The 17,140-nt window shown below is 36.0% G+C and overlaps 1 protein-coding gene across 3 annotated transcripts in view; it reads right to left on the bottom strand.

The window, feature by feature from the left end:
- The window catches only part of mylka (myosin, light chain kinase a), a 101,503-nt gene that overhangs the window by 69,360 nt on the left and 15,003 nt on the right, over window positions 1–17,140 (bottom strand). For all 3 annotated transcript variants that reach the window (XM_015358774.2, XM_015358776.2, XM_069196260.1), the window contains one exon: window positions 13,335–13,508. In XM_015358774.2, coding sequence (XP_015214260.2) covers window positions 13,335–13,502 — 168 coding nt within the window. In that variant the 5' untranslated portion in view covers window positions 13,503–13,508. The remainder of the gene's footprint in view (window positions 1–13,334; window positions 13,509–17,140) is intronic.

The following is a 17,140-nucleotide window of genomic DNA, read 5'->3' as shown; positions in this document are numbered from 1 at the left end:
GCCATGCTTCCAGCAACAGGTATAGAATACATCTGCCTTAACCAAGCACTAAAGACAAAAGTGTTCGCTCATAAAGTTATTTAATAGCAATACCCACTGTAACTGCAGTTTATTCCATGCTACCCTTGCTTAAAGTTATATTTCAGAATAACAAAAGACATTAGAAAGAATGTAGAAGTCACAAGGTTTATGCTATTAACATTCTTACAAATGTATTGCAAGAAAATAAAGCTGACTAATATGGGTTAGTCTCCTCTATCAGTTTTACTGTGGTTGGTGAAATTTCTCTAGAAAGTTAGGGTGAAACTGCAAGTGTGGTTTAGCTGTAGCTGTGCTGCACATCTGCTTCCAATAAGGCTTCTTACAGTGAGGTCTCTGGCATACCTTTCAGAAAGTTCAGATCAAACCCCACATAATGTTCTCCATGAATTTTCCAACCAACATTCAATTATGTATTAAATATTTTTTATGTTTTCAAGTCCAAATTTGTGAGATTTTCTGTCCTTGGCAAGCAAAAAAGGCAAAGAATGTTATAGCCCAGAAAAGGCTACTGTTGTCACCTTCCTTTGCACATGATACATTCTTGATTTGCATCACCTGGAACTGAGAACGTCCTTTGGATCAGGACAAAAATCTATCCCACAAAAATAATAATAATAATAATAATAATAAACTTTATTTTATATAGCGCCTTTAAAGGTGGCTTCTCAAAGCGCTTTACAGGATGAAATGCCAACTCATTTGACAGGGTCAACGAGTAGAAGAATCCAGCTGATCTGCTGGACAGTTCTCAATTCAGAAATGGTTTTAGAAATGTTTATTTAGGAGCATTTGTTTCTTAAGTTATTAATGCAGTTGCAGTGGTATTGTTTTTAAAAACAGATAAGACCGATGTGAACAAACTCCTCACACACAGTTACTGTATGAACATAAGGTTTCACAGCTGGTAGATGATAAATATCATTACAGAATAACAATATGTTCAATGTATCCATTTTGATCATAGTATTAAGTCTTAATATTCTACTTTAAGATACTTATAAAATAATCTATCCATCCATTTTCTAACCACTTTATCCAATACAGGATTGCAGATAGGGAGCCAATCCCGATAAGCAGCAATCGTAAGGCAGGAGACATCCTGGACAGACATCAGTTCATCGCAGGGCACACACACTAATACCAGGGCACCAGGGCCAATTTTCCACAAAAGCCAATTAGCCTACCAGTACAGTATGCCTATGAACTACAGGAGGAAACCCATGCACATGTGAACACAGAGTGAACATACAAGCTCCAGATTCCTGTGGTAACCCAGGAACTGAACCTTGCTGAAAATTGCTTTATAGCTTATGTGAGCATTATTTAACTTTAGGGTATGGTGGAACAAAGGAAGGCAAACAAGCTCTGAAAGTACTGTGGTATCTCAGGTAGTGGTTGTACTTTACTAGTACAGTAAAACCTAATGTTTTCAACATGGGTTCCTGAAGTAAGAAAGCCTATGAAATTCGGCTTCTCTCAGTAATACTTGGCATAATTCCTGTGCCTCCCAGACTGCAATTATATTACTTCCAAACCAGCAATGCAAATTTCAAATACTAAACAAAGTTTCCGGTCCTTCCTTTCAGGTACGTAGATGCAGCTCAAAAAGTGATTAAATTGAATGGTCATCCTCAGTACTGCTATAGTGTTATGGTGGTATTCCTATATCAGGGGCTGAAGCAGAGTACTGCCTACTGTATCTCAATAGGCAGTAAACCAGAATTGCATATCCTTTGCCGGAAGAAAAGTTGCTCCTACAATCTACAGTAGTTTCACTTGTCACAAAATCTCATTTCATATAAGCTGACCTTTTTTCAAGTATTCCTCTGTCTTTTGCTCACCCTGCCTAACTGTATAACTCTTGAGTCACAGAGAGAAAAAGGTAACAAAATGCTCCAACAGTTAGTTAGCAGATGTTTGAAAATTCCCCAAGCTCTCTGCAGTGTTTATGGCTTCTGGATATGTGCCTGTGACACGCTGTAATTGAAAAAACTGAAATCTAAACAAATGAAGCCCATGAAATTCAAACCAGTCTGCTAAATAAGTCTAAATGATGGCATAAACTGCAAATTCATTATTACGCAGGTGAATTGAAGAGTAAACAGAATTCCGCATTTCAGATAAACTTAAATATGATATTTTCTTGTGATGTAATAGCGTAGATACTTCAATAACTTCTTAAGAGCTCTAAAATAAAATCAACGATTGCATAAAAAAGATAAAGTTAATCTGTACTCTATGGAAACTTAAAAGTTGGTTGATTTTAAGCAGATGACTAATTTGACATTCTCAAATTAATTCTCTTTTATTTCTCTGTAGCCCCCTAGACTGAATGTGACTCTCTTTGTTTTACATACAATATATACATTTCAATTCAGCAGGTTAGAGGGTTTAATCTAAAAGTTAAAATGTATATCTAGCAGTATAAAATATAACAAAAAATAATTTTCAAACAGAATAGTAGTTCTTTTTTACACGTCAGTTCCTTTAGTACCTCTCCAGAAAAGATTTTGTAAAAATAAAAATATTACTCAATAAAATGTATTTTTTTCCCAAATGTAGATCCTTGAACTATGTAGTAGTTTATGTATCTGTCAACTTCAATTACAAATTAAAATAAATTGATGACTATTGCTTTCTACTAATCCTTTCAGATCCCCAGTCTGTACTTAATGCTGTAAACAGATGTAAAGTTAAACTGTGCAAATTAGTATTTCAATGCAGTACTTATAGGTTTTAATATGATCTCAATTCCCTGCGACCCTGTACAGGATAAAGCAGTTAGAAAATGGATGGATGGACATATCTATTTTCTGGGTTTTGAAAACATTAAATACTCTTTTAAAAAAAACTTCAAATGCAAATTGTAATAAGTAGAACAGTGAGAAAGGTCACTGCAGTTTTGGTTTTATTATTAAGCTAAGAGGGCCTAAGGGAATAGGTTGAAGCTGCAAGCGCTAGTCTGCAAAAAAAATGGTTAATTTTCAAGTCTGTCTAGCCAGGACATGTAAGCTACCACAGACCTAAAAATGTCAAGTACTCTCCAGAAGGGTTTAAAATAATGGGCTACTGAATAACTACAGTTAAACAGTACTAGACACTTAGTTATAATAAATGGAAAGGAAGGTATCAGATGTAATTTAATATTTCTTTACTCCAAATCATAAATTCTAAAGAAATAGCAAATAGATATATATGTATATAAGTATTGCAAAATACACATTAGTACATTTTAATATTTTAAAGTTAAAGGTTTTCTAATGTGTACATTACCATCATTAATTACAAAATAATATACAATATATTACTGCAATAAACTTCACAAATACTGAAAATGATAATGTTCTGCTTCAAAAATTATTAAATTGTTATTATAGTTGCCAAAAAGTCTTGTTTTTCCCTATACAGTAGTCTATCTACTGTACAAGAGAATGATCAAAATGTGTATTTAAATGTAAGCATGGGTTTGACAGTCTTGTATAAGAACTGGCAAAGCACTGCAAGCTATAATGAACATTAAGGTAAAGACATGTCATGAATTTATCAAAAATCGCAGTACTGGTGTGTGAATAAAGATTTCTCGCAGGACATTCACTTGCTGAAAACATCTAAATGACTTAGACTTCACAGGAAAGGACCAATTCTTTGACATAATGGATCTCCCACAACTTTGAAACAAAAGTATGTCAATTGTCAAATTGCATTTTGCAAACAAAATTCTCATTAAGCTTTTTGGTCATTAAGAAGTCAAATGCAAAACAGTTTAATTACAACTCTGAGTGGTCCACCCTGCACTCTCAGAAAGAAAACAAAAGGTACCAAACGAGAACATACACACCCTCTATGAAATAAATGCCTTCTCGCAATGCAGTGTGCAATGAAGGAGGTTGATCTGACACTGAAGACTCACAAATTTGAGAGAATGGTGGAGAGAAAGGGAAAATATGATGTTCAGAGGAAACAAAGAAAATGGATCAGGGAAGGTATTCTTTCCTTATTCCCCCACGCACCTGAAGACGTTTTTCCAGTACCTTGTGTTTTTTCTTCTTTCTTTAAACCCTTCAGCATACAATTAACTTATACTTGCTCCTTTGCAGCTTGCATATTAATGCACATTGTATCCCCTGACCCTGACTTCTTCCAATATGAAATGAAAGCAAGTCAGCTTCTGAGTCAGTTGCAGTAAAAGCACAGGAAGGTCAAAACCACAGAAAAGTCACAAAGACAGCTACAAATAAACATGGACCCTGCAGGACACAGTGAATGTTTTTCCTTGTACTGTATTGGTATACAGAGGAATTTGACTTTCATGTAACTGACAGCATTTGCTTGCAGTACAGTATAACTACAGTCAAATGATTGCTTATTATTAGTTATTTCATAGTGAAAACAAACATACAGTAGGTTGTATTATCATTGGTCATAGGGGAACATTATTAATCTTCACTAGTACAGTGCAATAGTTCAAGCTTAAAAAATCTGGACTATATTCCAGTTCATGATGTTTAAAAAAAACTATATTTCAGGCAATTTCATGTACAGTACTGTGAGGCTGTTGTTAACAGAAAAAAAAATTGGTGTTCAATGCAAAGGGGGCACTACTGAGCCCTCTGTGAAATGACTTTGGTGGTCTACGACTTGCTAATCCAACTTTCCTTTTCATTGTAAACAACTCCTTCCTATCCGAAATCAACGCATTTATGTAATTATAACAATATTACAACAAAGGCAAAGTTTAAATCATATAACCATAAAAAATCCCTTATATCTTCCAGTACTCCCATTATTTATATCCACATCAAATGTAAAAGAGAATTAGTATAAACAGGAAGTCTCATGGGTCATTAGGTAATAAAGAGACTAATAGATGTTTATGTTCTTTTAGAAATATAAAAGCCTCAGACTCATTATAATAACAGCTAGACAAAGTAAAACATGGAGCTGAAGGTAATATTATTGTTGGGTTGAAGTGCAGTGAAAGAATGTCAGGAAAAGGAGACCCAGATGTCTGCACTTGAGCTCAGTGAATGATATTGTATTTATCTATACTGTTAATGTGCCAGGGAATAAAAATGAAATCAGCCATATTTTCTGATGGGAAAAAAGGCAAAGTCTCAAAAATTTTAAACACATCAGTTGCATAAAAAAAAACTGCAATACTGTCCGGGAGCTTCTGTTTTAACGTTGTAGTTTCCTTTACCAATCATATTTCATTATGACACTTGTACGGCTCTCAAACACTGTGTAAGTATTGTATTCCTTTATATAGCCCCATTCACTCTCTTCAGATCCTTTGCTTAATCATTCTGTTTTATTCTAGCTGCACAATACTACAGTATGCATCTTTCAAGGAAAACATTTCATACATTCTCCTCTCCTCTAACTTACTTCTGTGTATGAAGAGTTGGAAATGCACTGAACATCTGACGTTGGCAGGCTATATTATTTCTTATTAATATTCGCTGCTGATAACATGTTTTGACTTAAGAAAAATGTTTTTGTCTTGACAACAAAGAATGACTAAACACAATCCTTTTTTAAACATTTGTTAGGCTTTAACTGACAAAAGATGCAATGAACATCCTGGCAGAACTGCAAGCTCCAAAACCTTCAGTCATATGGAAATAATAAACTCCAATCTAATTAAGGCAGACACATCCTCTTCTACTTCTTTATTGGGTTCAGTGTTTCCAGGAAATGTTTTCAGATTGAACTATTCAACAATCCATGCGCAGGCATCTGTGCAAAATATAAAAATTGTCTTCTACTGTCTTTTCCAAGACATCAGTGGAATTTTAGATGTATTCTTTAGTTTTCTCTAGTCATCTAAGGCATAAACTCCACTTTTGGAGCTGAATCACTTCTAAAGGAAGTAGTTGAAACGTTTAATAATCAATAACAATTACAGGGCTTTCCCTGCAATTGTATCCCTTACAACCAAATCAAGAGGACATAAAACAAACTGAAACTATCTAGCTTTTGTAATTTAGAGTTTCAATTCCTAGCAATTTAAAGCATTTTTATATTGTACTTAATGAGAGGTGCCAATATGGCCTCTATGTTCAGTTAATATACTCTAGACAAGCAGGCAGAAGTGAAGCCAGTATGGAAGAATGAGATCCATATTTTTCAGTGTATAGGGACAATACAAACTCTGTAATTGGCTGACCAAAACACCATAAAGCAAGACCAAAATGCAGTGTAGGGAGAACACAATTCTGAATGCTTAAACTAAAATGTCATGTAGCAACCACAAAGTACCATTCTGGGAGAATACAACACTATAACAAAAGCATTTCTTATGGAAACCGCAATTCCTTGTACGGACAGCACAAAATGCTGTATGGGGAGAACAAATTGTTGAAAATGTTGTCAGATGTGACAGAAGGGGCTGCAAGCAAGTTGATCGTGAGAGACCTCCATCAATGAGTAGCTTACTTTAATAATTGAAAGCACTTAATCCACACTTATAACAAATATTTCCTTTCCAAAACATATTTGTTCTGATTAAAGTTTTTCTGAATATATCTTCTTTTTTTTAAAAAAGAACACCCATTGTAACATATCATGGAAATCCCACTATTGGAAAGAAACACACATGTGCAGTTTGTCAAGGGCTTAGACTTTGGCATCAGTTTGAGAGTAGCTTACAACTCAACCAACATTATAACTGGGAAAATATGCTATTATTGTTGTCATGGTTGCAGAGGCAGATCAGAATGCCAGTATCAATAACAACCGATTGTTGTCATGTAATTTCCCTCATTTCCTGAACTAACACTGTATCATTTACCAACAGCCAATTAGTGGTAAAGTAATGCACTTTAATCACGTTATGATGCCGGTTATTAAAATGATTACTTTGATTTGAGCAAAAGCCTCACAACATCCTCACGTCTCAATGAAATGTCTTCCAGAAATAATAAGCTTTTACAGCAAGCTGAGGTCTGCCAGTTTAGCAAAAGTAAAGGGTCAGGTCAATTTCTTTCACTTGTGTCAGTTTTCAGAGCTTTTCATTAACAAAATTATATATCCGACATTATCTGTGTCAGTCAGTTATTAGTCAGTCATTTTTTGTGATGCTAAAAATTGATTATGTAGTTTTGAAAACTGAGATTATTTATCTGCATTATCACAACTGAATTGCTACTTTTACCAATTTGTGGCATGTTGTGAATTTGGAGAATTACAGGAACATTCACACAACAGCAATGAAAAGGCTTCCTTACTTGGTTCCACATCTCTTTGCATATAAGTATTTTCCTATATTAACTTTAAATCAAAACCTGTCTGACCTACAGTATGTAGTGGCTCAGGATATTTTTCATTGAACAAAAGCAGGCTTTAACAAAAAAAAAAAAGGATCGAAAACTGCCTAAAAACCTAAGAAGAGTGTTAACACATATCCCCTAAAAACAAGATAACAGGTTTATTTTTATATAGTGAATACTGTATACATCATACAAGCTAATGTATATAAAATATATCAAAAGATTCACCGCTAAGGATATGTACACAGTATTCACTAATTTTTTGTGACTATAAAGTACACCTTAAACGTGTGCAATGTAGCACATGAAAAGCAAGACAAGTATTAGCCACATTATAGATTAGCTGCTAAGGACAGCTGCCTTTTTTGCATATTTGAGGTTCTCCTTACTAATTTTTGTCAGAATAATATTTTAAATACCTTAACTATCAATAAAATGAATTGCTTTCAAACATTTGACATTTTTATTTAAATAAAGTGGCTTTTTTTTTTAAATGCCTTGGAGGTGAAAGGTACATGAGAGGAATCTTTTGGGAATGAGGCCTCTAGTTCCTTACTGAGGCCCATGGTCCTCACTGGAATAGTAGCTATGGAAGCAACATAGGAAAAACAATTTAGGTAGCTGATTTTTTCTTGATTTTGTGATTTCCAAGAAAAACGTAACCTCCAAAGAACAACGCATCTCGTTTAATTATTTGAATTGTTTATAATGAAAACAGTATGTTTCACTTCAATAATAATAGCAAACATAAAACAGAATAAAAACAATTAGCATCCACAGTCTGTTACACTTCTGACACATGGAAGCTTGTGAGTGGGCCGCTTTAATGGATACTGTAATAGAAAACAGGTTGGTTGACTGTATGACTCCCTACTCCTAAAGGCGATTTAATAGGGTTGTTTTGTAACATGCCTTGAGAGGTCATTAATCACTTTAACCCATCCATCAGGGATACGGGGAGGAATCGTAATTAGCCGTGTGCTTCTCTTAAATATTTTTCTTTTATCACTTTTCGGTCAAAGGAGCATCACAAAGTCTGCAGAAAAAAAAACAGATGAACATTTGGAAACCAGCATTGTGCTGAAACCCTCTCTCTTACACAAAAATCATGAAATGAGAATATTAATGGTATATATGGTTGGGAGTCACATTAGGAATGTCCAGGGATGAGTATGAAAAGAAAGAAACAGAGAAAGACCCGAGTTCTATTTTGACCTCTGTAACTAGCCTTGGTAAACCTGAAAACAAATCTTTTTGCTTCACCATAACACACCACAGTGAGATTCACTGAGGCACTCACTCAAACAACGATTTCCCATTCTACTCCTTTAGACTCCCAGTCCTGTTGGAACAAAAACGTGTCGGTCCAGGTGAGTTCTCAGTCATCTAAATGAACAGTTAACTGAACTAAGCACAGGATTAATTTTATGCATTTAGTTGTGTTCAGTTTTTAAACGTTGGTGTTTTGCTTTTAAGTATTGCATTTTAATAGTATGCCAACTAATATCACAAGAGAGAAAATTCTCTCAGGCACGAGGCTCCTTAATTTTTCTTCAGGAAATTCCAATTCCAATTCCAAAAATAAAAGGAGAAAGAATGCTCACATGGAATTCCAGCCTCTCTCCCAAGTGTTTCTCATCCTCAGGAGAGTATAAACCGGCAACAGAAGAAAGAGACCAAGACTTAACAGGGTATGGTCAGGTGTCAAAACCAATTCTTTCTAGCACTTAGTGAAAGAGAACCCTGGAGAAAGGGAGGAAGTCTCAAGATCAGCATTTCTTTAGAAAACCAAGAAGAATTCCCACTGGAGATTTGTCAAACTTTACTCCTTTACTCAGACGGAGAGATTGGCTTTTGCCAAATGGCAAAGACGCTAAGAGCTGACCCTAGCCAGGTGGTTACATTATCCCCGACAAGTAAACAAGGATGCCACATAGTGGACTATACAAGTCCTAGGCATGCCTGGAGGATTAAAACAAGCGTACAATGGAGAATGTGGTAAAGGTCCGACTTCAAATTGTGGTTGCTCAGCAACGAAGCAATAAAGCCTACAGTATGTAAGGGCTCAAGAAAATTTCCAGAACTAAGCCCTGTACTACCATAAAGAGCTATAGGCAAGATAGAGCCTCAGCAGCACAAATAAGCAAAATGGTCATCATAAAGCAGCAAGGACTTCATTCTGGATAACCGGAGGTACAAGAAACCACTTGTGACAAAAACTCCCCCCATCTGGATCCCCGTCTACTATACTCACTGACCGCTGGAAAACATTTTCCCTTCTTGGCACCATCTCTGAAGTCAGTGAGATAGGAGTATGGGCAGACAGAACATTATAGTGCAAGAGACATACTGTATATCATATTAGTCTGAAGGGTTAGGGTTTTGAGAAGCCCTCCAGACAAAGAAATATTTTTCTCAGAATTGTTTTCACCAGGATCAATTAGCGAACCCCACTGTGTGGCTTGCCTGGCCCCAAAGATACAACCAAAAATGAGGTATTATGCAGAACAAATGGTAAACTCTTGTGTTATTCCCTATAAAGAACAATTTGCTCAGCAGCAGGAGACATACCACAGGAAAAGATAACTGGAACAGCTACTAGTACCACAAAAGTGCAAAAAGTAGGTGAAGTGGCATACCAATGTGACCCTCTCATTTATTTGTAGGATATCTCAAAGTGCCTGATCCTTACAGATCAAGGCAATCTCAGTCTCACCACTAGTACATGAGTTAGTAGTACTTTTTCGAGACTATCACCTCAACATACATATTATCCTCAAACAGACACCTTCATTGAATGATCCGACCACACTGTTAAACAGATTTTGAGGCATGTCACTATAAAAAGAAGGACAAGAGCAAGACCTGCTGTTGTCTGCAATGACGTTCAATGGGATTCTCCTCCTCTGAGTTACTGTGTGGGATACACCCAGAAATCACTGGGTCTGGTGTCTAGCTCTCAGTCCTGACTCTCTGTGGTCATTAAAAATCCCAGGGTGTTTCTTGAAAAGAGTAGTGGTGTAACCCTGGCGTCCTGGCCAAATCTCCCATGCCTTCTTATAATCCTTCTCCATGATTTGGCTACATTACTTTGTTCTCCTCCCCCCCGCCTCCGACGGCAGGCGGAGCGATGTGCCGGTTGGAGTATTCCCGGTCGCATTTATTGGCAACGTCAGCTCAAAGATTTGGTTCAAACCACCAAATGGAGACAAGCAGACCCTGCTGATGCAGGATTAATGCTAGGATGAGAGAGAGGGTATCTAGCTCTCAAACATCCTCTTCCATAATTTACAGAAACATATTGCTCAAGTCACCCCTCTATGCGAGAGAGCACATGGACAAGACTCAATGAGGACAAAAAGCTCAATATGGTAATATGGCAACCTCAAAAGATAATAATGCATACCCAAACACAAGCCATGTGTATCATGTCATTAGTCAACTGGAACTAGGATGGACCAGTGGCAGTGTACAATTGGCAGAGTGCAGCCTTTCATATGGTCGGAATCATCAGTCAGGGTTCACTCAGTCAGCAACAACTATGGCTTCCTAAGCACTTGCAGGCTATCAGTGCTGTCAATGAAGACTTTAACCCGGTATGGCACCTCTTAACTGGGTGGCGTGAGCTAGGAGAGAGTACAGTATGTAGCATGTAGGCAAAAAAAATGACAGCAATACTAACCATCACCACAAGAGGGCACAAATGGACTCTCAGTAGTTAAGCTCCTTCCTTGATTTCTCTCCAGGGAATTCCACATGAGCATATAGGGAGAGAGTGCTTATTTAGAATTCCAGTCACTCTTCCAAGTGTTCCTCATCCAAAGAGCGGATGTCTCAAGGCAGGCATTGCTTAAAAAAAGCTAAGTCCCATGAGATATCCAGCATCCATTCAGAGATGATGTTCTACGTCAGGCAGCAGAGCTAAGTGCTGACCTTAGCCTGGCAGTCGGACTATCCTGACACGCGACCAAAAACAAGTCCAAACTATCACACAATTTAAACCCTCTAACTTTCCAGTAGATCAAAACCATCAAAAGGGTCCAATTAAACAACTTATTAGTTCAGAGTTCAAACTTATGTTTAATATAAATACTACCATGTGTAGATTTTCTCTAGTTCTTCTCAGAACAGGGAAGCTTTGACTCAGATTGAACCTTCTAGTCTCAAAGCAAGGTCTCATACAAACCCAAACACCCAATTTGCAAAGCCAACAACCGCGATACCAAAACACTGGTCTCTGCCCTTGGGTAGATTAATTACTCTTGAGAGTTCTACATAATTAGCAAAGAGTTAATTACAGCAGTGTAATTAACTCTTTGCTGAATTAAAGGGGAAAAAAACCCCAGCAAATTCAGTTCCAAATAAGCTAAGCCTAAAGTGAAGAGATTCTGGAAGGATTCTATCAATTACAGTATGAACCAATTACTTTCTGCACAGTTTTCAAGTAACACAAGAGGAATCGGTGCACAGGAGTGGAAGAGATGTCTAATGTTTCAATATAAATATGCTTTCATGGTCTTCCAGTAAAAGGTTGACAGAACTTTATGAAACAAACATCCCTTTTCCAGGAAGATACAAATAACTAGTCATAACAGAGTAGAAGGTGAGACTTTCAAAGCTTAGAACGTCATAGATTTAAGTGGATGCATTCCATTGTTTGCAGCAACTGGCCTGAAGTGAAAGGGGAAGTACATTGAGAAAGAATGAACAACAATGGCAGCAGGCAGTAACAAGAGAAATCCTGCCAGTGGTTGGTCCTTCTTATTGTGTTCCGAAGTCGTCTTGGTTTTTTTTTTCTTACCCTGCTTGTACCACTTCTAACAACAAGAAGGCATCAGGATAGCCTAACATAATAGCCCCCAAAAAATCCAAATAAAATAAAACCATTGGCAAGAAAGAAAGCCGGAGTTCAGCTAAATCACATGATGCAACTTTCTTTCAAAAGTGTTCTAACTGCACGCTGTGGTCAGATATAATTGAAACCTAAACCTCAAACATCCTTTAACACTAAAATGTGTACTCTGGTAGAAGCAGAGTAAGCTGTAATAAAAACAGAATAAATAGCAGGGAAGCCAATTTTGCAACAATTGTAAAGAAGACGAAGGTATAGAATGGCTGTGACAATGCTTTTCAAAGTGGTATAAGTATAGCATAACCATGGGAAAGCAACAATAACAATCTTCAAACTTTCTGCATTCTGCAGGACTTCCTAGTGTCACACAGCAGCTCCTAAGAGCAGAAGAAAGGCTGCACATCAGCATTGACCCATACAGCTCATCTGGTTTCCAGTGGCTAATTGATAATTGGATCTCATCCAGGCTTTTCTTTAAATAAGACAGGGTGTCAGCTTCAACAACATGGACAGGTACAGTAGCTTGCTCCAGATTCTCACCAGCCTTTGTAATCAAACACAAAATCTTCGTTTATAGAGAACCTGATCTAAAACAGAAGTGATCTCTGACCTTTTCTGGAGAAAGTTACTTTAAAAAAATAATCCATTACAGTAAAAAGTTGCTTGTGTGAAGGGTTATTTTGTTAAATTAATAAGATGTCAGGGAAATTTGCTTTTAAACTGTAGTTACTTTACATAGTATATACTGTACATTATACAACTATATGCATTATATACGGTAGATCACTATAACTGATAACGGTTTAAAATTCTTTTGCCCTAACCTCTTGTTAGTTTTAAATTGAAATCCTTCACACAAATAACCAGTTACTTTAATTGATTATAAAAAAAAACTTCCCCAAACAGTCTCTGGCTATGAGTCTTAAAGATGAGCATAACACAAGATGCGAAATGTGAAACTGTCTATTGTCAACTGAAACTTAATATGTACCATATCTGTGGCATTTATATGTTTTTCAATCTGTACCTGCATAATGCTTACAACACTGAACTGGGACACGTGTCTATAGCAATACTACCCGTCATTCACTAGAAGAGTTGAGCTCAGGTGACAGAATGCTAGAGCTCACCTGCCGCAGGTACTGTAAACAATGGTGAGCATTCCTTACCTTTCCGTCAATCCTGGCTGTGCTCCCCAAGGCAACACGCACATTCCGGGGAGGAAGGGTAAAGGCTGGTGGCTCAGTGGGCAGGGCACTGTTACTGAGAGGGGCTCTTCCCAGGGTTAGGCTGGCCTTTGAGATTCGAGTCGTCGTCACAATCTGAACGTCCCCCATGGTTCACTTGACATAAAAAAAAAAATAAGTAAAGGTTAACAGCAATATATTCACGTCTAAAGAAAGGCATTGCTCAATGGACACCAAAATGTCACTCTTCTCTTGTCTGTTGTGAGATTTGCGCAGGGCTCAGTGCTTTAAAAACATTTAATACCTCACAATTAAGGACAGAAGAAAGGTTACAAATGAGATGAAGCAATTCCTCCCCTCTAATCTGTTTATTAGACGGTAGGTTTTTGATCTAAGGATCTCATCCAGCTGTTTTTTGGAAGAAACCAGTATATTGGCTACAACAACATCGTTGGGTAGTTTGTTCCATACTCCCGTACAGAACAACCCTAAATATAAAACCAAATTTAAAATACTTGCCTGAAAAAATACTGTCCATTTAATGTGTCCATAAAGGACCACAGCATTAATGCACTAATTATAACACTATGCTGACAACTGCAGTCTTCATTTTAAATAAAGCTTGTGATGTTTTCTTCTTTTGTCCTAGCTGTACTTCATCACAATACATGGCAGGAATATCAGACACCACACTTCTCCCAAAGCAGCAAAGAGAACTATAAAAAAGGTCATTCACATAAGAGAGAATCCACATCTAATTTCTTAGCTTATCTGTACTAACATCTAGATCTCCCGATCTAAGAGCATCGGTTTTTGAAAACCAAGTATTTTTTCAGATTATGGTTTGTTGGCTTGTTGTTTTCAAGTTATAACAACTTGAAGGCAAGCTGGAAATGAATAAAAGTCTAAAAAAAAAAAAATCTTAGAATGGAATATTACTTTCCTTTCCTCTTATGAAGGAAACTGCTGCCAAGTTTTTAATTTCGGTGTTGGCTACCAAAGACACAATTTTCTATTCCCCTTGCTTCTGAATTGCATTATGGTGACTTCCCACCAAAGAAGTTTTAGTTTCTTCAAAACGTCATTCAAGAAAACCAAAATTTTGTACTTTGAAACCGCTATCATTACCTAACGTTTCTATGCCATTTACAGTGATTTGATGATCCACATGGTTAATGAATTGTAGTCTGTTCTGATCCCTTTCTAATACAAAAATTTTGCATTCAATTTATTATTTAATATACAATCAATCATATGCGAGTATGGGAAACAGGACTCTTCTGAAAAAACACGAGTACCACTGCACAGCTGCAAGATCTGACTTACAGATGTTTGTACAGTTCAAAAGGGCATGGTAGACTTCAGTAGAACAGCCTTCTCCCCTCTCACCAAAAAATGTAAAAGGAAGGAAACCTCATTCATCACAGTTGTTTGTGCGTGCTATTAAATCAGGCAAAATCAAAAAGATCAAACTGTGAAGTCAAGTGCTATCTTGGATACAATTTGTTATTACAGTTTTATTATAATAAAATGTATTATTAAATTTAAATTATTTTTCTTCAACTCTTCAAAATGAATGCAGAATGCACAAACTGTATGAAAACCACTATTAAATAATACACAGCTACCTCTTTTGGTGAAAACAAATCTGCAAGGGTTCCAGTAGATATTTTAAACTTTAATTTTTTCCTATTGTGTTTTTCTCGTTCGTTTATATTCATATTTTCCTAATTGATCCTGCAGAGGGGAGAGAACCCTTCTGGAATGTGTATTTTATAGCAAGCTTTTAAGCATATCTTGAAATTGTACAGGTGAAGTCCAAAAACAAAGGTTTAGTTTCAAAAAAGCAGAATAAAAAGGAATGAGACAACACTTAGAATGGGATAGGATGAATATGGAATCATAAAGGATGGCATCAGTATGAAGACATTCTGTCTGAAGCACAGAACTACCCTATGAGGAAGTAAATTAAAATTAAAGCACTGGCCTCAAAGGTTTAAAGAAGCAATTAAGAAGCATATATTATACATGGGAAAAAAAGCTCTTTATAAAATAATTAAAATATACAAATCCAGTTAAATAAAATTAGCATAATGAACTATAAGCACAAGTAAAATGATAATAGACTGTCAGGAAATTTGTAGAGAATCAGTCTAGTGATACAGACAGAGTTCAAAGCAATATCTTATATAGACATATTAGAATTAATTTTAGTCTTAAACACAGAAGAGTAAGTATTCAAAATCTTTAAAATCACTGACAATGTCGATTAAAATGTTTAAACAATTTTAGTCTTTTCCGAATTCTTTCTAATAAGAAAAAAATGCATTTAAGTTTTATAAAATGTAATATTTAATATTCAATCAATCATATAGTATGTGAACATGGGAAATAGGACTCTTCTGAAGAAGTACTGTACAACTACAATATCTGACTTAAAGAGGTTTGCTCACTTCAAGAGAGTCTCAATGGACTTTTTCAGAATAGGTAGTGAAACAAAAACCAGAGGACACAAATGGACCTGAGCTCAAGAAGTTTGTTTAAACTAAAAACATAAAAAACAAAATACCTTTTTACTTTGTGTTATGATAGTCTGGAATAAACTAACACATATCGTGGAAACTGATACTCTGCTTCTCTTGAAAATTACTGGATTAAATGCTCTGATCAATAAGATACCAATAGCTACTAATACCAAATAAGAATTACTGAATATTTTCCCTGGTTTTCAAACTTGCTTATGTTCTTATTTTACATGATAACATTGAGAAAAATATTACATTTTATTAAGAAATAAAATATATGTTGGAGTTGTTCTTCCTTAATAACAGATCTAATACAATCTAAAGATATACACAACATCTTTTTGGGATTTGAAAAATGTGTAAACAGTTAATAGCTAATATAGATTTTCTAAATTCAGCAACAGAATTTTAACCGTGTTAGACTGAATTATGAACTATTTGATTATAATGCTGACAAAAAAAGGACAAAAAGGTGTACGTATATCTTCTAACCTGCAATTTCCATCTGCATACAGGTATGTGCATATTCTTCATAAAACATAATATGCTTTAGTGAAAGAAACAGTAATTTAGAACTGTAAAGAATCATTTCATAATGCGTACTGAAAGTGGTGCTTTCTCATTTCTATGCCATGCTCTTTGTTTTTTATTTATCTCTTCACAGTCACTTATTCACTGATCTCAATGTTCAAAAAGAAGGGACAATGCTGAACTTTAAAACAATGAATCATTACTCTTCACTGGTCCAAGTCACACTAAAAAAAAAACAAAAAAATAAAACTGTTGTGGCTCTGTTCCTTGTGAAGCAGGTCAATGAGCACGTACTGTAGATGAACGCTTCCTTATTTATTTGGACATAACAGTCATAACAATGTCCTTCCTCTAGTCAAAGTGGATTTCAACAAGTCTAGAAGTTTTCCCCAATCCCAAATTATTGCTGTCACCCATCTTTCAAAGTTCAGCTATTTAACCTGCACTGCAGGTCACTGACAGCAGATACCACAGCCACTGTTTGAAAAGACTGTGTTTGGAGGAGAAAAAAAATGATTTTGTTTATAAGAGACTGATTAGGACACATGCATTTAATTTGTTTGGCCTCACCCTTTATTTGTGTTTCAGTAGCCGAGGTTATGTAGAACACAGCTAGATAAGCATTTCTTACGTGCAAACACTAATTATGTTTATGAGACTGCACTGAACAGTGTCTTTTCAGGTTAGAGAAGAAACGAACAGCCTGATTCTCAACAAAATTAAGGGTACATG

The sequence above is a fragment of the Lepisosteus oculatus genome, chromosome 12 (genome assembly GCF_040954835.1).
Source record: "Lepisosteus oculatus isolate fLepOcu1 chromosome 12, fLepOcu1.hap2, whole genome shotgun sequence".
NCBI lineage: Eukaryota > Metazoa > Chordata > Actinopteri > Semionotiformes > Lepisosteidae > Lepisosteus > Lepisosteus oculatus.
Note: the sequence above shows the minus strand (reverse complement) of the source record. Positions and strands in the feature narration are given on the sequence as shown.